Source organism: Amphiprion ocellaris, chromosome 4 (genome assembly GCF_022539595.1).
Source record: "Amphiprion ocellaris isolate individual 3 ecotype Okinawa chromosome 4, ASM2253959v1, whole genome shotgun sequence".
Classification (NCBI taxonomy): Eukaryota; Metazoa; Chordata; class Actinopteri; family Pomacentridae; genus Amphiprion; species Amphiprion ocellaris.
In genome coordinates this window covers 28,291,945-28,312,277 of record NC_072769.1, presented here as the reverse complement: position 1 = coordinate 28,312,277, position 20,333 = coordinate 28,291,945, and the positions used below count along the sequence as shown (strand labels likewise).

At 36.4% G+C, this 20,333-nt stretch overlaps 1 protein-coding gene across 2 annotated transcripts in view; it reads right to left on the bottom strand.

Moving 5' to 3' along the window:
* Window positions 1–20,333, bottom strand: part of glra3 (glycine receptor, alpha 3) — a 90,688-nt gene that overhangs the window by 13,187 nt on the left and 57,168 nt on the right. The window contains exons 6-9 of one of the 2 annotated variants that reach the window (XM_023299473.3): window positions 13,349–13,486; window positions 9,372–9,586; window positions 5,594–5,740; window positions 2,149–2,268 (exon numbers count right to left, since the gene is read on the bottom strand). In XM_023299473.3, coding sequence (XP_023155241.3) covers window positions 2,149–2,268; window positions 5,594–5,740; window positions 9,372–9,586; window positions 13,349–13,486 — 620 coding nt within the window. The remainder of the gene's footprint in view (window positions 1–2,148; window positions 2,269–5,593; window positions 5,741–9,371; window positions 9,587–13,348; window positions 13,487–20,333) is intronic. The other variant, XM_035943481.2, reaches the window with a different exon arrangement.

Genomic DNA, 20,333 nt, shown 5'->3' with positions numbered 1-20,333 from the left:
CCAACACCCCATAATGACAATGAGGAAAATGTTTTTAGACTATTTTGCTTCACTCACATATCACCTGTACATAAATATCCACACCCTTGAGCTTAGGTACTTCCTGTTTCCTCTGATCATCCTTGAAATATTTCTACAATTTGACTGGCGTCCACCTGTGGTTAATCAGTCGATTGGACATGATTTGAAAACACACCTGTCTATATGAGGTCCTACAGGTGACAGTAAATATCGTAGCACAAACGTAGCCATAAAGTCAAAGGATTCGTCTGTAGACCTCTGAGACAGGATTGTATGGAGGCACAGGTCTGGGGAAGGGTTCAGAAACAGGAACATCCAGAGACGTTCAGTCGGGAAATGTTCAGGTCTTTTCAGAGATGTTCAATCGGGTTCAAGTCCGTCCTCTGGCTGGACTTAAACCCAACTGAACATCTCTGGAAAGACCTTAACATTTCAGGTTGAACCCAATTGAACATCTCTAAACATTTCAGGTCTTTCCAAATATGTTCAATTAGAACTTACCTAACCCTAACCCGGACTTGAACCCAATTGAACATCTCTGGAAAGACCTGAACATTTCAGGTTGAACCCTACTCTACATCTCTGAACATTTCAGGTCTTTCCACAGATGTTCAGTCAGGTTCAAGTCCAGACAGAACCTGGACTTGAACCCGATTGACCATCTCTGGGAAGACCTGAAACGTTCAGGACCTTCTGCAGCATTGAAGGTTCCAAAGAGCTCAGTGGTCTCCACCATTGGTAAATGGAAGAAGTCTGGAACCACCAGGACTCTTCTTAGAGCTGGAAAAATGAGCAATCGGTTGACAAGTATCTTGGTCAGGGATGTGACCAAGAACCTAATGTTCCTCTGTGGAGATGGGAGAACCTTCCAGGAGGACAACCATCTCTGCAGCACTCCACCAATTAGTCCTTTATGGTAGAGTGGCCAGACAGAAGCCACATGTCAGCCCACTTGGAGTTTACCAATGGGCACCTAAAGGACTCTCACACCATGAGAACCAGAATTCTCTGGTCTGATGAAACCAAGATTTAACTCTTTGGCCTGAATGCCAAGCATCATGTCTGGAGGAAACCAGGCACCGCTCATCACCTGGGTAATACCGTCCCTATGGTGAAGCACGGTGGTGGCAGCATCATGTTTTTCAGCGGCAGGAACTGGGAGATTAGTCAGGGTCGAGGGAAAGATGAATGCAGGAAAGTACAGAGAGATCTTCTATGAAAACCTGCTGCACAACGCTCTGGACATCAGACTGGGGCGAAGGTTCCCCTTCCAACAGGGCAACGACCCGAAGCACAAAGCCAAGATGACAAGTGGTGGATTTGGGACAAGTCTCTGAATGTCTTTGAGTGGAACCAGTCTGAGCCTGGACATGAACACGATTGAGCATTTCTGAACTTTTCAGGTCTTTCCAGAGATGTTCGATTGGATGCAAGTCCAGCCAGAGCCTGGACTTGCATCCGATTGAACATCTCTGAAAGACCTGAACACTTCAGGTTGAACCTAATTGAACATGGGTTCAAGTCCAGACAGAGGTCGGACTTGAACCCAGTTGAACATCTCAGAAAGACCTGAACATTTCAGATTGAACCTGACTGAACATCTCTGAACATTTCAGGTCGTTCCAGAGATGTTTAATTGGGTTCAAGTCCAGGTTTTGGCCAGAGCTGAACTCGATTAAACATCTCTGGAAAGATCTGAACATTTCAGGTCTTGTAGTAGGACCTAGATAAGCCCCAACCTGGAGTTGAATTTCAGGTTGAACCTAATTGAACATCTCTGGAAACACCTGAACATTTCAGGTCTTGTAGGTAAGACCTAGGTAAGTCCTAACCCAGACTTGAACGTGACTGAACATCTTGGAAAGAGCTGAACATTTCAGGGTGAATCCCCAAATTGTGTAAAAAGTGAAGCGGTATGAAAACTTTCTGGATGCTTTGTACGTTTCTGATTTAATCCCAGTGTCCTTTGTGTTGTGCTTTTCTGATACATGAAACTATAATCTTTATATTTTCCAGTCCTGTTCTCCACAACAAAGAACTGCAGTGCTTCAGGAGAACGTTGGGGTCATGCCGGGGAAACGTGCACAGACACATGCACAGACACAGACACGTGCACGGCGGCTTTACCCTGTGGTTGCTGTAGATGTTGGTCATGGATCCGTACATGGGGTCTGGAGCTCTGAGGTCGCTGTTGACCCGACGGAGGGACTCGGCCAGCTCCTCCGGATCGACGGCACCTCCACAGTTCTAGCCGGCACCATGCAGAACCAGTGACAGAACCAAAGCAGAAACAGACAGTGTCCAGAAACAGGGTTGGAACGCTCCGGCAACATTCAGTCCATTCGGCAACCTCCTCAGCTAACAATGCTGCTGAAGGATCATTCTGGTTTATTTCTACCTGACGTGTTTCCATTAATGTGTCTGATAAGGAATGTCTCCGAGAACAAAACAGTGAACATTAGATGTAAAAAATTTGTTCCATCATGACAAAAACCTGTCTGAAATGACTCCAGATCACTTTATTATGAAAATATATGCCCAAAATGACTCCAAATTTCTCTATCATGACAAAAGAATATCTGAAAAGACTTCAAATTTCATTATCAAGACAAAAACCTGCCCAAAACGATCTTGATAATAAAAGTCCAAAATTACTCCAAATGTCTTTATCATGTTAAAAAAATGTCCAAAATGAGTTGAACTTTCTTCATTATGACAAAGAAAAAAAATGCCTGAAATGATTCCAAATTTCTTTATCATTAAAAAAATGTCTAAAATGATTCTGAATATTCTTACTATGAAAAAAAATCCAATTTTTTCCCAAATTTCTTTATTATTTCAAAAAAATGTCCAAAATGATTTTGCATTTTTTTATCATGACAAAAAATGTCCCAAATGACTCCAAATATCTTTATCATGAAAATAAAAGTCCAAAATGACTTTAAATTTCGTTATCATGTCCAACTAATGCCCAAAATTACTCCAGATTTCTTTGTCATGACAAAATCTGTCCAGAATGATTCCAGATTTCTTTATCATGATGAAAAAATATCCAAAACTACTCCAAATTTCTTTATTATGACAATAAATGTCCAAAATGATTTTAAATGTCATTATCTTGTCTAACAAATGTCCAAAATGACTACAGAACACTTTATTATGAAAAAATGTCCTAAATTACTCCAGATTTCTTTATCTTGACAAAGAAAAAAGTCATTAAAAATGTCTAAAATGACTCCAAATATCTTTACTATGAAAAAAATGTCCGAAATGACTCTAAATTTCCTTAGCATGACATAAACCTGTCAGAAATTATTTCAATTTGTTTATCATGACGTAAAAAATGTCAAAATGATTCCAAATTTCTTTATAATGACAAAAAATGTTCAAAATGATTTGAATATTTCTTTATCATGACAAAGAAAAAATGTCCAAAATGCCTCCAAATTTCTTTATCATGTCGCAAAAAATGTCCAGAATTACTTTAAATTTCTTTATCATGACACAAACCTGTCCCAAATTATTCTAGTTTCTTTATCATGACGTAACAAATGTCCCAAATGTTTCCAAATTTCTTTATCATGAAAACAAATGTCCAAAATAACTTTGAATTTCTTCATCATGACAACAACTTGTCCAAAATTACTCCAATTTCTTTATCATGATTTAAAAATTGTCCAAAATTCCTCCAAATGTCTTTATCATGTTGTAAAAATGTCCACAATGATTCTAAATTTCTTTATCATGACATAAACTTGTCCTTATGACGAAAGAAATGTCTGAAATGACTCCAGATTTCTTTATCATGAAAACAAACAATGATTCATGTAAAAATCTGTTTTTTTCCCAGAAAACTTCAGGGACTCAGACAAACTCAGATCAATTCTTACTGAATCTCTACATCAGAGGAGAAGTCTTCATGGAGACACAACCGACACATTAATGGAATAAACCAGAATCGTTCTTCAGACGTTCCTCCACATTCACACCTCGATGATAAAACAAACCTCTAATAAACATTTTATGGACCTCAGAGGACCTGACATCTGATCTACGTTCTGGAGGTTCCTCTGATCTAAGTTCTGGAGGTTCCTCTGCTGGTGATGGACCTCAGAGGACCTGACATCTGATCTAAGCTCTGGAGGTTCCTCTGCTGATGGTGGACCTGACATCTGATCTAAGCTCTGGAGGTTCCTCTGCTGGTGATGGACCTGACATCTGATCTAAGTTCTGGAGGTTCCTCTGCTGATGGTAGACCTGACATCTGATCTAAGTTCTGGAGGTTCCTCTGCTGATGGTGGACCTGACATCCGATCTACGTTCTGGAGGTTCCTCTGCTGAGTCGACTGAATGCTGAGTCGTTTCCAACCGGCAGCGTTCTGTCATGCATGTGAGGAACCATGAATCATGCCGCGTCATGCACCCACACAGGAAGTGACAACATGCAGCTCTTCCATGACTCAGCAGCAGCAGCAGCAAGTCGCCACACGGGGGCAGCATCGAGTCACGGAGGGAAAACAGCAGGGGGTGGGTTACTGATCTGGACAGGTGTGTGTGTGTTCGCTGTGTTGTGTTGTGTTGTGTGGTGTTGTGTTGTTTTGACAAGTTGCGTTGTGTTGTTTTGACGTGTTGTGTTGTTTTGACGTGTTGTGTTGTTTTGACGTGTTGTGTTGTGTTGTTTTGTTGTGTTGTTTTGACATGTTGTGTTGTTTTGACGTCTTGTGTCGTGTTGTTGTGTTGTGTAGTGTTGTGTTGTTTTGACGTGTTGTGTTGTTTTGACGTGTTGTGTTGTGTCATGTGTCATATTGTGTTGTGTTGTGTCGTGTTGTTTTGTTGTGTAGTGTTGTTTTGTGTTGACGTGTGTGTTGTTCTGACGTGTTGTGTTGTGTCATATTGTGTCGTGTTGTGTCATGTTGTGTTGTGTAGTGTCGGGTTTGTTTTGGTGTGTTGTGTCATCATGTTGTGTCATATTGTGTCGTGCTATGTCCTGTTGTGTTGTTGTGTGGACTGTGGTGTGTCATGTTGGCTTGTCTTGTGTCATGTTGTATTGTCTGTGTCGTGTGCCATGTTGTGTTGTCATGTTGTCTGTGTCGTGCTGTCTTGTGTTGTGTTGTCGTGTCGTGTTGTTGTTGTCTACCTTGCTCTTGCTCTTGTGATGCTGCCTGAATCTCAGCAGCTCTTTGTGTTGTGTTGTTTTGTTTTGACGTGTTGTTGTTGTGTTGTCATGTTATTGTGTTGTGTTGTTGTGTACCTTGCTCTTGTGTCTCCTGAATTTCAGCAGCTCTTTATGTCGTGTTGTGTCATATTGTGTCTTGTTGTGTTGTGCCATGTTGTCGTGTTGTCCTGTTATTGTGTTGTGTTGTCGTATTGTTGTGTGTTGTTGTGTTGTGTTCTGTCGTTGTGTTGTGCCACGTTGTCGTGTTGTCCTGTTGTTGTGTTGTGTGTTGTTGTGTACCTTGCTCTTGCGTCTTCTGAATCTCAGCAGGTCTTTATGTTCTGTTGTTTTTGTTGTGTTGTCGTGTTGTTGTTGTGTCGTGTTGTCGTGTTGTGTAGTCTGTGTGTTGTTGTGTACCTTGCTCTTGCTCTTGTGTCTCCTGAATCTCAGCAGCTCTTTGTGTTGTCGAGACACAAAGTTGACGGCGGCGTATTCCAGCAGCGCCGAGAAAACGAAGAGCAGACAGACGGCCATCCAGATATCGATGGCTTTAACGTAGGACACCTGGAATACACAAAATACACACAATAACACACAATAACACACAATAATACATCCAGATATCGATGGCCTTAACGTAGGACACCTGGAACACACAAAAAATACCCAATAACACACAATAATACATCCAGATATCGATGGCCTTAATGTAGGACACGTGGAAACACAAAAAATACACAATAATACACAATAATACACAGTAATACACACATAATACACATTAATACTTGGGCTGGGGACGTTAAGTGTTATTAACATTAATTAATTAACGCTGACAATTATTTATTCGCACGTTAACGCAACTTTTTTTTGCTATTATTTCACCACAAAGAAACACAGGAGTAATGATAATAGTTATTTGATGATCGACGTCCGTCCGTCCGTCCGTCCGTCTCTCTCTCTGTCTGTTAGCAACATTACCTGACCCGCAGGAGGGTTAATGAATGAACATAAATAACTCTTCCTCTCTGTAAAACTTTTCCCTCGTCGTCATGGAGACATCTCTACTGCCTGTGGACCTCACTGAGACACGTGCAGCGGCATGTCAGAGTGCAGAGCCGTGTTCCTCGGCAGGAACATGAGAAAGCTCTAACCTGCTGGAGGTCGGGTGTGAGGGCGTTAATGAGGTTACGTAAGAACACGTTCCTCCTCATGCATGGAAGATCGTCCTCGCCGCTCACGCTCTAGTATCCGGAACCAACCGGGAATCATGCAAAACATCCGGCTACGTTACGACGACAACGCTCCGTCAGCTGAGAATAAATCAGATCTGCTCCACACTCACCGACCTGCAGCACAAACAGAGCTACTGCAGATCTGAGGAAACTCTGGAAATCTGGCAGCAAACGGGTCGGAAAATACGGGAAAAACACTGAGAAATAGAGAAAAATACCGCAAATATCTGCAAAATAATTAGATCTAAAAGTCTGGAAATCTGGCAGCAAACGGGCCGGAAAAATACGAAAAAAAAACCACTGAAAAATAGAGAAAAATACCGCAAATATCTCCAAAATAATTAGATCTAAAAATCTGGAAATCTGGGAGCAAACGGGTCGGAAAAATACGGAAAAAAAACACTGAAATATACAGAAAATACTGTTGATATCTGCAAAATAATTAGATTTAAAAGTCTGGAAATGTGGCAGCAAACGGGCCAGAGAAATACGGAAAAAACTGACAATATCTGTAAAATAATTAGATTTGAAACTCTGGAAATCTGGCAGGAAAAAATACAGAAAAAAGACAGAAAAATAGTGAAAAAAGAAAAATAATTAGATTTAGAACTCTGGAAATCAGGCAGCAAACGGGTCAAAGAAATACGGAAGAAAAACACAGAAAAGTAAAGAAAAAACTGCAAATATCTGCAAAATAATTAGATTTTGAATTAGAAATATGGCAGCAAAAAACACACAAAAAAAACAGAAAATGGTGAAAAAGAAAAATAATTAAATTTAAAACTGGAAATCTTGCAGCAAATGGGTGGAAAAATTATGAAAAAAACACGTAAAAAGTGAGAGTAAAACACTTAAAAATAGAGAAAGAAATTGCAAATATCTGTAAAATAATTTAGCTAACCCTAACCCTAATCCTAAAACTCTGGAAATCTGGCTGCAAATGGGTCAGAAAAATAAGGAAAAAGAAACACTGAAAAACTATGAAAAAAATGCAAATAATTTGATTTAAAATTCTGGAAATCAGGCAGCAAACGGGTCAAAGAAATACGGAAGAAAAACACAAAAAAAAAGAAAAAAGTGCAAATATCTGCAAAAATAATTAGATTTCAAACTCTGGAAATCTCACAGCAAAAGGCTGAGAAAAATATGGGAAAAAACACAGAACAACTGTGAAAAAACCTGGAAAGATATGGAAAAAAATGAAAAATAAAGAAAAAATGCAAATATCTGCAAAATAATTAGATTTAAAACTCTGAAAATCTGGCAGCAAACACGTCAGAAAAATACAGAAAAAACACTGAAAAGTGGTGGGAAAAAAAGAAAAACAATTAGATTTAAAACTGGAAATCTGGCAGCAAATCGGTGGAAAAATTAAGAAAAAAAAACACTTAAAAAGTGTGAAAATAAAACTGCAAATATCTCCGAAATAATTTCGTTTTAAAACTCTGGAAATCTGGCAGTAAATGGGTCAGAAAAATATGGAAAGAACACAGAAAAATAGAGAGTAAAACACTGAAAAATAGAGAAAGAAATTGCAAATATCTGTAAAATAATTTTGTTTAAAAAAAATGGAAATCTGGCAGGAAACAGGTCAGAAAAATATGGAAAAAGAAACACTGAAAAACTGTGGGAAAAAATGCAAATATCCATCAAATAATTAGATTTAAAATTCTGGAAATCAGGAAGCAAACAGGTCATAGAAATACGGAAGAAAAGCACAAAAACACACACAAAAAACAGCAAATATCGATAAAATAATTCAATTTAAAACTCTGGAAATCGCACAGCAAGCAGGTTGGAAACATATGGAAAAAAAATACTGAAAAATAAAAAAAAACTGCAAATATCTGTAAAATAATTTAGTTTTAAAACTCTGGAAATCTGGCAGCAAACAGCTCGGCAAAATATGGAAAAAACACTGAAAAATAAAGAAAAAAACTGCAAATACCTACAAAATAATTTGTTTTTAAAACTGGAAATCTGGCTGCAAAAAATACAGAAAAAGCACTAAAAAATGGAGGGAAAAAGAAAAATAATTAGATTTAAGACTGGAAATCTGGCAGCAAATGGGTGGAAAAAATAAGAAAAAAATATTGAAAAAAGAAAAAAACTGCAAATATCTCTGAAATAATTTAGTTTTAAAACTCTGGAAATCTGGCAGTAAACAGAACCAAAAAATATGGAAAAAAGTATTGAAAATAAAGAAAAACCTGCAAATATCTGTTAAGTAATTACATTTAAAACTCTGGAAATCTGGAACCAAACGGGTGGAAAAATTGATTTGTGACGTAGATAATATTTACAGAGTTGGACAGTTTTCTGGTTGTTGTTTTTTACAGTTAATGTGTAAAATAATATATATGTGTAAGAAAAAGTCATGTACTAACAAAAAGAAACACTTGAAAATTGTGAAAAAAAATCTGTAAAATATCATTTTTTTCTGATTTAAAAACACCAACTTTAACAACCACACATGAAATAACAAATGAATATTTTTTTAAAAATGCTGACAATGCTGGCAATATTTACAGCTTTGGGCCGCATTTTGTTACGACTAACATGAAAAATATTTTTTGGGGAGGTTAATATGTTCATTTTTTGGGGGATGATTTTAGTAGTTATAAGGAAATGTAAAAACAGGAAAAAAAAACCCATAAAATATCAGTTCAAAAAGGCCATTTTCAACCTTAATATACAGTTTTTTTCTGTCACATGAAGGCAAATATCTGTTTTGTAAAAGAAATAATTCCTACTAATAAAACTGTAATTTTGCTGTTTATAGAAGTACTGTTTTGTGGACATTAGTTACTGCTGTGGTGTGTTCTCCTTCGCTGCAGTGCCTGATGGGACATGTCGCTGGTTGGTGACCATCGGTTGGACTCTCCTAAACCCTGTGCATTGTGGGAACCTCTGAGTGACCCTATCGGGAGCAGCGGCAGTACCTAAATGCTCAGACTGACCTTGGGCAGCGACGTCCTGGAACCGGAGCTCTGCGTCGTCATGGTGAGCACCGTGGTGATGCCCAGTGCCACCCTGGCCGGGGCAGCATCCATGTTGATCCAGAAGGACACCCAGGACAGGATGACGATGAGCAGTGACGGGATGTACATCTGGATCAGGTAGTAGCCCATCTGGCGCTCCAGGTGGAAGCGCACCTCAATGCAGGTGAATTTACCTGAAGAACGACGCATGAAGGTCCAATCAGAACAGTGAGGTCTATCAGCTAAAACACAGCCCTTTATCTCTAAAATATCTCTATTTTATCAGCCAGGAACATCGAAACAGTCGTCACATGTTTAAGGGTCCAAAAGTCCTTGAGGGAAAACGACGGTAACGAAGCTGCAAATCCAGTCTTTAGTTTCTAATGACTCCTAGAATTTTCTAAACACGAGAATCTTTGTCATAAAAAAACAATCACGAATTTTGTTTTTTTCACGGATTTATTAGAGGTCTTCAGGAAATATGAAAGAAATGTAAATATTTGGTTAAATTTGTCCATTTCCACTTCAGTTTCTGGTTTCGATCTTCTGGTTTACGATCGACTCCTCTGGACACTAAGCCTGCCATCATGCATGGAGGTGGCGGTATCATTATACTATCACTTTAACCCTCGTGTCGTCCTGAGGGTCAAAATTGACCTGTTTTAAAGTTTCAAAATGTGGAGAAAAAAATATATTTTCACAGTGAAAGCTTCCACATTTTCAACATTTTTGGAAAATTTTTGAAAATCTTTTGGTGGAAAAAAAAATGTTAAAAAAAATTTCTTTCAGAATATTCACATTTTTTGTGAATGTTCTTAAAGAAAATATTACAACTTTTACTGATATATATATATATATATATATATATATATATATATATATATATATATATATATATATATATATATATATATATATATATATATATATATACACATATAAAATCACTTTAGATATTTTTAGGATTATTTTTTGGAAGATTTTTATTCATTTTTAAAAAATATTTACAATTTTTATTTCATTTTAAATTTTTTTTAATTTCTTGCCAAATTTGGAATTTAAAAAAAAAAAAAAAAAACTTTAAGGGAAACTATTTAGAAATTTTCTTCCTGAAGATTTTGCAAATTTTCATAAATTTGGGGAATTTTTCTCTGAATTTTGGAATTTTTTTCAGACAAGGGAACAATATTTTTTTGGTGCAGTAAATGAGGACAACAGGAGGGTTAAATAATTCAAATCTGAGTCAGAAAGACAACAAATGTAGTTGAAGGGCACCACTTCTGCTGTTCAACTGCATTTTAACTAATTTTTAAAGTAATTTTGGACAGATTTCAAGTCAGTTCTGAGTCAATTTGAACAGGTTTGGTCATTTTGGACCAATTTTGAGTCATTTTGGACCAATTTTAAGAGTCATGTTGGACCATTTTTTAGTTGTTTTCCACTATTTTTTGTCATTTTGGACCATTTTGAGTCATTTTGGACCAATTTTAAGAGTCACGTTGGACCATTTTTTAGTCATTTTCCATTATTTTTTTGCCATTTTGGACAGGTTTGAGTCATTTTGGGCAAATTTTAAACCATTTTGGACCAATTTTTAGAGTCATATTGAACCGCCAATTCTGGTGTTGTTCAACTAAATCTGTTGTCTTTCTGACTTGTTTCTGATTTGTTTCTTCAGGTTCTTGATGGGTCTAAGTCAGGACTTTGGGAAGACCAGTCTAGAATCTTCATTCTAGCCTGATGGAACCATTTCTTTACCACGTCTGATGTGTGTTTGGGCTCATTGTCTTGTTGAAACATCCAACTGTGTCCAAGACCAATCTTCTGCTGATGGTTTTAGGTTTTCCTGAAGAATGTGGAGGTGATCCTCCTTCTTCATTAGTTCATTTACTTTGTGGAACGCTCCAGTTCCACAGAGCATGATACTGCCACCACCATGCTTGATGGTAGGTTTGGTGTTCTTGGTGTTAAAAAAAAGACCTGCCCAAGGAGGTCTGAAACCAGTCCTAAAAAGGTCTAAAACCAGGATCAAGATCAAACCTAAACCAGTTGAAAAAAAGTCAAAACCAATCACAATACAGTCTGAAACCAGTCCTTAACTGGTCATAAAAAACAGTCATAAACCAGTTCGAAAAAAGTCCAAAACTATTGCAAAATTAGGACCAAAACCAAACCTAAACTACTCCTAAAGGAGTCCAAGACCTGCCCAAGACAATCTGAAACCAGTCCTAAAAAGGTATAAAACCAAGACCAAAATCAAACCTAAATCAGTCCAAAAAAATGTTCAGGACCAGTCGGAAGACAATCTTAAACCAGTCATAAAAAAAAAGTTAAAAACCAGTACAAAATCGGGACCAAAACCAAACCTAAACTACACCTAAAAAAGTCCAAAACAATCTGAAACCAGTCCTCATCCAGGACCAGATCCAGAGTAAAATAAATCCTAAACTATCTTTAAATCACATCCAAAACCAGGAGAACCAAGACTGGAACCAAATATAAACCAGTCCCAAGAAAGTCCAGAAGCAGTCCAACACACAGTCTGAAACCAGCCCAGAAGCATGATACTGCCACCACCATGCTTGGTGGTAGGTTTGGTGTTCTTGGGGTTAAAGGACCTGCCCAAGACAGTCTGAAATCAGTCCTAAAAAGGTCTGAAACCAGGGCCAAAATCAAACCTAAACCAGTTCAAAACCTTTTCCACAAGCAATCAGAATACAGTCTGAAACCAGTCCTAAAAAAGTTTTTTAAAAGTCCCAAAGCTGGCCAAGATACCGTCTGAAACCAGTGTTTAACTGGTCATAAAAAACAGTCATAAACCAATTTGAAAAAAGTCAAAAACCTGTGCAAAGTCAGGGCCAAAACCAAACCTAAACTACTCCTAAAGAAGTCCAAGACCCAGGACCACAATCAAACCTAAACCAGTCCAAAAAAATATTCAAGACAGTCTTAAACCAGTCATAAAACAGTCAAAAACCAGTAAAATACTGGGACCAAAACCAAAACTAACCAAAACTAAAACCAGTTTTAGAAACAGTCTGAAACCGGTCCTAAAATGGCAAAAATCGGGACCAAAACCAAACCTAAACTACACCTAAAAAAAGACGGCAAGAACCCAGTCCTCATCCAGGACCAGATCCAGAGTAAAATAAATCCTAAACCAACTTTAAATCACATCCAAAACCAGGAGAACCAAGACTGGAACCAAACATAAACCAGTCCCAAGAAAGTCCAGAACCAGTCCAACATCCAGTCTGAAACCAGTCCAGAAGCTCTTCTAGAAAGCCCCAGAGCATGATACTGCCTCCTCCATGCCTGATGGTAGGTTTGGTGTTCTTGGAGTTGAAGGCTTCACGTTCAGTTTTTGTTCCATCTGACCTCAGAACTTTCCTTTTCTCTGTCCGGTGACCAGCAGCAGACTTGAGTGGAACCGAGGAGTCATCAGCTGTAGTCAACTTTAATCACTCAGGAGAAGTTCAGATTCCACTAAGAAAACCTGATTAACACAACTTTCTACATGAAACTGCTGTTTGTATGTTTATGATCGAGCAGATTCTGTCATATTCATCAGATTTGTGTTTCAGTGGTTCCATCCTCATAAATCCAGAGTTCTAGGAGACTCTGAAGACTCACACTGACCTGGTATTAGAGGTCTTTGTGTGTTCTGGACTGTAGATATTTATATTGGTGTACGTTCTGCTAGCAGGGTTCTGTTTTGGGTAAACAGGAAGTAAATCTACTCTGGCAGCTCCACTGGAGGCCTCTTTGTGTTTGTTTTGTTTTGGTGGATGAGCAGCAGGAAGTGTCGCTGTGAGCACTTCCTGTTTGGACGACGACCTTCTCGAGGAAGAATCAGACTGACAGAGAACCAGAGGAGATTACGCTGCTGTACAGAGAGAAGTCCACTGAGAACACTTACCTGTGTGTTACCTGTGAGTTACCTGTGTGTGTGTTACCTGTGTTGTAGTGCTTGGTACAGTATCTGAGGTCCGACTCGTCTTTGAGGATGAACTGAGGCAGTGTCAGACCTTCGGCCACCTGGACCGGTCCGTTCTCCTGCCACTCAAAGATCAGGTCGTTCATGGTGTAGCCGACTGGAGGAACCCAGAGAACACACAAAGAACACAGAAAGAACACACAAAGGACACACAAAGAACACACAAAGAACACGAAGAACACAAAAGTACACACGAACACACAAAAAACACAAAGAACACACAACAACACAAAGAACACACAAGGAACACACAAAGAACACATGAAGAACACACAAAGAACACACGAAGAACACACAAAAATGGTCAACAGCAATATCCAGATAACATTCTCACAACACTTGACAACTAACTACAAGTTCTAATAACTTGGAGCAAAAGTTTGATTCATCTCTGACCAACGTTTTGTCTGTTCTTATTTCCAGACGACCTCTGAGTCCAGAATGATGTTTTTTCTTTTTGTATTTTTAACACACTATTTTCCACTTTATACAGATTTTATTCATTTTATTAATTTATATTATGAGTAATTCTGGATGTATTTGTTTTTCTTTAGGACACTTTTTGTTTGACGTTTGGGAAAGGTTGTCATGTTTTTTTCTTTTCCACCAACATTTACACCATTTTGGATAAATGTTGAGTCATTTCATATAAATTTTGATTCATTCTGGCAAAATTCGAGTCATTTTGGACAAATTTTCAGTCATATCGGACAAATTTTTAGTAATTTTTGACGGATTTTGGAAGAAAATATTCATTTTGGACAAATTTAGAGTCGTTTTGGATATATTTGTGGTACTTTTGGTCAAATTTTTGACAAATTTGATTCATTTTGAACATTTGAATTTATTTTGGACAAATTTTAATTCATTTTGGACAAATTAAATTTTTTTATGACAAATTTTGGACTCATTTGATTCATTCTGGACAAATTTGAGTCATTTTGGACATATTTTTAGTAATTTTTGACATATTTTTGACAAATTTTGATTCATTTTAGACCAATTTTAGTCATTTTGGGCTAATTTGCAGTCATTTTGGACAAATTGAAATTAATACTGGACAAATTTTGAGTCATTTCAGACAAATTTTTAGTAATTTTTGATGGATTTTGGAAAAAAAATATTCATTTTGAACAACTTTTAATTAATTTTGGAAAAATTTAGAGTTGTTTTGGACATACTTGTAGTACTTTTTGCCAAAGTTTTTGACAAGTTTGATTCATTTTCAACATATTTGAGTTCATTTTGGACAAATTTTATTCATTTTGGACAAATTTGTATTTTTTCTGATAAATTCTGGACAAATTTGAGTCATTTTTGACAAATTTTTTGACAAATTTTAATTCATTTTGGACCAATTTCAGTCATTTTGGACAAATATGATTCATTTTGTACAAATTTTGAATCATTTTGGACAAATTTTTATTTATTCTTGAATTTTTTTTGCATTTTTGGACACATTTTTAGGGTTTTTTTTGGACAAATTTTGGACAAATCTGATTCATTTTGGACACATCTTCGCCTAGTTTTAGTTCTGGTTGATTTTTGTGTCCAGAATGATGTATTCTTTTTGTACTTTTAACACATTTTTTCCACTTTATGAACGCTTTATTTGATACAGACTTTTTGTGATTTTAAACAAACTTGGAGTCATTTTCACCACATTTAGACTAATTTTTGTTTTCATTTTGGACATATTTTGTTTGACATTTTGGAAAAGTTGTTGTCTTGTTTTTTTCTTTTCCATCAACATTTGATTAATTTTGGATAAAAATCAGATTTTAGATAAAACTTTTGACTTATTCTGGATCCCTTTCTGTCCTATTAAACATATTTTTAGTCCATTTTGGTTGATTTTTGACATGAAAAAGACATTTTTGTCATAAAGGACGCAGATCTCTGATGCAGTTTCATTAAAGTTTGTTTCAGACTGAAAACTAAAACGTGTTTTTTTGGACATAAAGCTTCAGGGTCTGATATAATTATAATATCTAAACTAATCTCTACGATGTGGGGACACATTAATGGAAACAGCAGGATAAAATAAATGGTCCTTTAAGCACGTTATGGGTTTAATATTTCACATTTAATCTGCATAAAGCAGCATTAGAAGTGAAATATCATCCAACCAGGACAATATTTTATTTATTGACATCCAGTAAATGGACTTGGTTGTTTTCCAGAAGCTTTCGGCCTCTGAGAAGCTTTTAGAGCTCAGAACAAAAACACAATCAGAGTTTGTTCCAACACGACGGCACGCCAAGGAACCCAGGAAACTTCACTGCAGAGAACCAACATGGAACAGCTCGGGTTCATAAAGATCCTACAAATACTTTAAATACTCAGTCAATAATCAGTTTTTAATGTTAATTATTTACACAAACAGCCGCTTAATCACCTAAATGTGTTCCATCCTCCACGTTTCTGTCATTTTCAACACATTTTTATGTCTTTTTGGACATATTTCAGTCATTTTGGATAAGTTCAAGCCATTTTTAACTAATTCTGAGTCACGTTAGACATATTTTAGTCATTCTGGAGACTTCAAATATGGTTGGAACTGACATTCAACTTGTCCAGAATGACTTTAAATATGTTTAAAATGAAAAATGAAATTATCAAAATACATCCAAAATGACTAAGATGTAATTGGAAATGATAAAAACTTGTCTAAGACTACTCTAAACTGGCTTAAATAGATGAAAAATTGTCTAAAATGACTTTAAACCTGTCCAGAATAACCACTGTGTCCAGAATGACTTAGATTTTGTTGGAATTGACAAAAAGGTGTCCAAAATGACTAAAATACGTCTAGCGTGACTCAGAATTAGTTTAACGTAACATAAACTTGTCTAGAACGACCAAAAATATGTCCAAGATGACTGGAAATGTGTTGGAAATTACTGAAATATGTCCAGAAAGATTAAGGGTGGCTGTGGCTCAGATGGTAGCGCAGGTTGTCCAATGATTGAAGGGTCGGCAGTTCGATGCCTGCTCTGTCCTAGTCATGTGCTGTTGTGTCCTTGGGAAAGACACTTTACCCACCTTGTCTCCAGTGTAGCTACTCACACTGGAGTATGAATGTTGGTGGTGGTCGGAGGGACGGATGGGCAGCCATGCTTCTGTCAATCTGCCCCAGCTGTGGCTACAAATGTAGTTTACCACCGTCAGAGTCAGAATATGTGAGTGAATGAATAATGGATCCATTCTATGAGCTTTGAGTGTCTAGAAAAGTGCTATATAAATCTAATTCTATTATTTATTATTAAATATGTGCCTAAAATAAATTGAAATCTGTCCCAAATGACTCAGATTCTGTCCAAAACTGCTCTATGCCTCCCAAAAATGATGTTAAATTAGTTTAAAACGTCATTTTCAACACTGTTTGAAGCATTTTTGACATTTTTTTGGTTATTTTGACATATTTTGGTCATTTTAAACTAATTTAACATCATTTTTGGGAGGTATAGAGCAGTTCTGGACAAGTGATCGTCATTCCCAACAAAATCTGAGTCATTTGGGATATATTTCAGTTTGCTTTGGACATATAATCTTTTTGGACATATTTTAATCATTTTCACTACATTTTTAGTCATTTTAGACAAGTTTAAGTCATTTTTAACTAATTCTGAATCATGTATGACATATTTAGTCATTTTTGAAATCATTCTGGTAAAGTCAAATGTCATTTCCAGCCAAATTTGAGGTTTATATCATTTGCAACACTTGTTGAAGCATTTTTGACATCGTTTTTGGTCATTTTGGACATACTTTTGTCATTTTAAACTAATTTAACATCATTTTTGGGAGGTGTAGATCAGTGTTGGACAAGTGGTTGTTATTCCCAACTAAATCTGAATCATTCAGGACAGATTTAAATTTATTTTGGACACATATTGAGTCTTTTTGGATATATTACGATCATTTTGGACAAGTTTATGTCATTTTCAACTAATTCTGAGTCATGTCTGACATATTTTAGTCATTTTGGACACATTTTTTGCAATTCCAACTAAATTTAAGTCATCCTGGACACACTGTAGTTATTCTGAACAGGTTTAAAGTCATTTAGACAATTTTTTGTCTATTTCAGCTTTCGGTCAAATTGTTCGAGACAGGTTTCAATTTATTTTGGACACATATTGAGTCTTCTTGGACATATTTTAGTCAGTTTGGACACATGTTTAGTCTTATTTGACACATATTTAGTAATTTTAGACATAATTTTAGTCTTTTTGGACAGATTTTAGCCTTTTTGGATGGCTGCGTGTAATTTTCAACTAAATATGAGTCAGAAATGAGACCACTTTCTTGTTTCCTGATTCATGTGGAGCTCTGACGGACGCCATTTTGTTTTTGCACAGCAGAGAAATAAAAAAAGACACGTAAACATCTGAGAGGTGAAAGCGGCTGGTGGTCGCTGGTACAAGCCTTCAGCCAAAACACTGAGTTCATCTTAAGGTCCAAAGTGTGTGAAAAGAAATGAGAGAAAATAAATAAATAAAGGAATAAAAAGCAGCGGAGACGAAGCCGTCGGCGTCTGAGGGGGTTTGAAGTCGGAGCGCTTTAAATCACCTGCTCATACATGACGCATGGAATATTAAAACCAAGACAGATCTGGATCCAGGCGGTTTTTATTCTTTATTTCCTCTCACACATGCCTCATGTCATGACTGCAATCATCCCCGCTGCATGTGCGTGTCTTTATGCTCCCATGTTCTCTGCTGCATGACAGCACACAGCAGAAATAATCTCTCATGTATATATAGAAATATAACAAGCACATCTAAGTATGGTAATGCCTCTGGCCAGGGAGAAGAATAAAACCACCAATGAAGACAAATAATCTGGCTGGAGACCCCTGAGGCTGCTGATTGGACAAAAGGCCGAATTAGTCATCATCATTATTAAACACGACTCTGCTTTTATTAACCCTTTAAACCCCAGAACCTGAAAAAATCTGATAAATTACAGCGTTTATCAGCCAGAAAACAGAAAGAATCCTTTCATTTTCAGCTTTCTGATTGTCTTTAAACTAATCATGTGGTAAAATTAGACAAATCTAAGCTTAAAATCCAGACAGTCAGGAATTAAAGCAAAACAAAGAGTGAATCAACCTGAAGCTCCACCAAAAACTAACCAAAACATCCTCCTGGTTCTGGTTCTCCATTAATAATTCAGCTGATACTAACAGGGAAACATCCAGAGAGTTTTCAGGTTGAACTGCAGGCAGTGTTTCAGGAAAAATCAAAGCGACTGGAGGAAAAAAATAAATGCAGCAAAAGAAATAAAAATTTTAAAATGCTTCAATATTTGTCCAAAATGACATAAATTTGTGTGAAAGCAGGATAAAAATGATTCAAAACTGACTCAAAAACTGTCATAGAACTGTCTGCAATTGTTAAAAAACATATTCAAAACGCTTCAAAATTTGTCCGAAATGACACAAACTTGTGCAAAAATGGCTTGAAATTTGTCTAAAATTGCATAAATCTGTGCAAAATTGTTAAAAAATGATTCTAAATCCCCAATACCTGTTAAAAATAATATAAAGGAACACATAAAGCTACTGGATGAATAAATAAGTGCAGCATAGCTCAGAAACAGTGAACAGAGTAGCAGGTTGATGGAGATACATTCAGCATGGTGAAACATCTTTCTACAGATTTAATTATTCACATTCAAAATGACTCAAAATTTGTCCAAAATGACTCAAACTTGTGCGAAATCACTGTAAAAAGGAATAAAAAACCTGTCTGAAATTGCTTGAACCTGTCCCCAGTTCTTAAAGAAAACATTAAAAATGACTCACAATTTGTCCAAACTTGTGTTTATCTTGTTTACGTGTGATATCTCTGATTGTTTATCTCTGATTGTTTACGTGTGATATCTCTGATTGTTTATCTCTGATTGTTTGTGTGTGATGTCTCTGATTGTTTATCTCTGATTGTGTACATGTGATATCTCTGATTGTTTATCTCGTCAGACATGTGATATCTGATGGTTTGCATGTGATATCCCTGGTTGTTTACGTGTAATATCTCTGATTCCTTATCATGTCAGACCTGTGATATCTCTGGTTGTTTATCTCTGATTGTTTATCTCATTAGACATGTGATATCTCTGGTTGTTTATCTCTGATTGTTTATCTTGTCAGATGTGTGATATCTCTGTTTATGTGCGATATCCCTGATTGTTTATCTCTGATAGTTTATGTGTGATATCTCTGATTGTTTATGTGTGATATCTCTGATTGTTTATGTGTGATATCTCTGATTGTTTATCTCTGATAGTTTATGTGTGATATCTCTGATTGTTTATGTGTGATATCACTGTTTAGGTGTGATATCTCTGATAGTTTATCTCTGACTGTTTATCTCTGATTTTTTAAAATCTCTGATAGTTTATCTGATAGTTTATCTCTGATTGCTTATCTTTGTTTATCTCTGATTGTTTATGTGTGATATCTCTGATTGTTTATGTGTGATATCACTGACTGTTTAGGTGCGATATCTCTGATAGTTTATCTCTGACTGCTTATCTCAGATTTTTTAAAAATCTCTGATAGTTTATCTGATTGTTTATCTCTGATTGTTTATCTCTGTTTATCTCTGATTGTTTATGTGTGAGATCTCTGATAGTTTATCTCTGATTGTTTATGTGTGATATCTCTGATTATTTTTCTCTGATTGTTTATCTCTGATTGCTTATCTCTGACTGTTTATCTCTGATTGTTTATCTTTGACTGTTTATCTCTGATTGTTTATCTCTGATTGTTTTTCTGTTTATTTCTGATAGTTTATCTCTGATAGTTTATGTCTGATAGTTTATTTCTGATTGTTTGTGTGATATCTCTGATTGTTTATCTCTGATTGTTTATCTCTCTGTTTATTTGATTGTTTATGTGTGATATCTCTGATTGTTTATCTCTGATTGTTTATCTC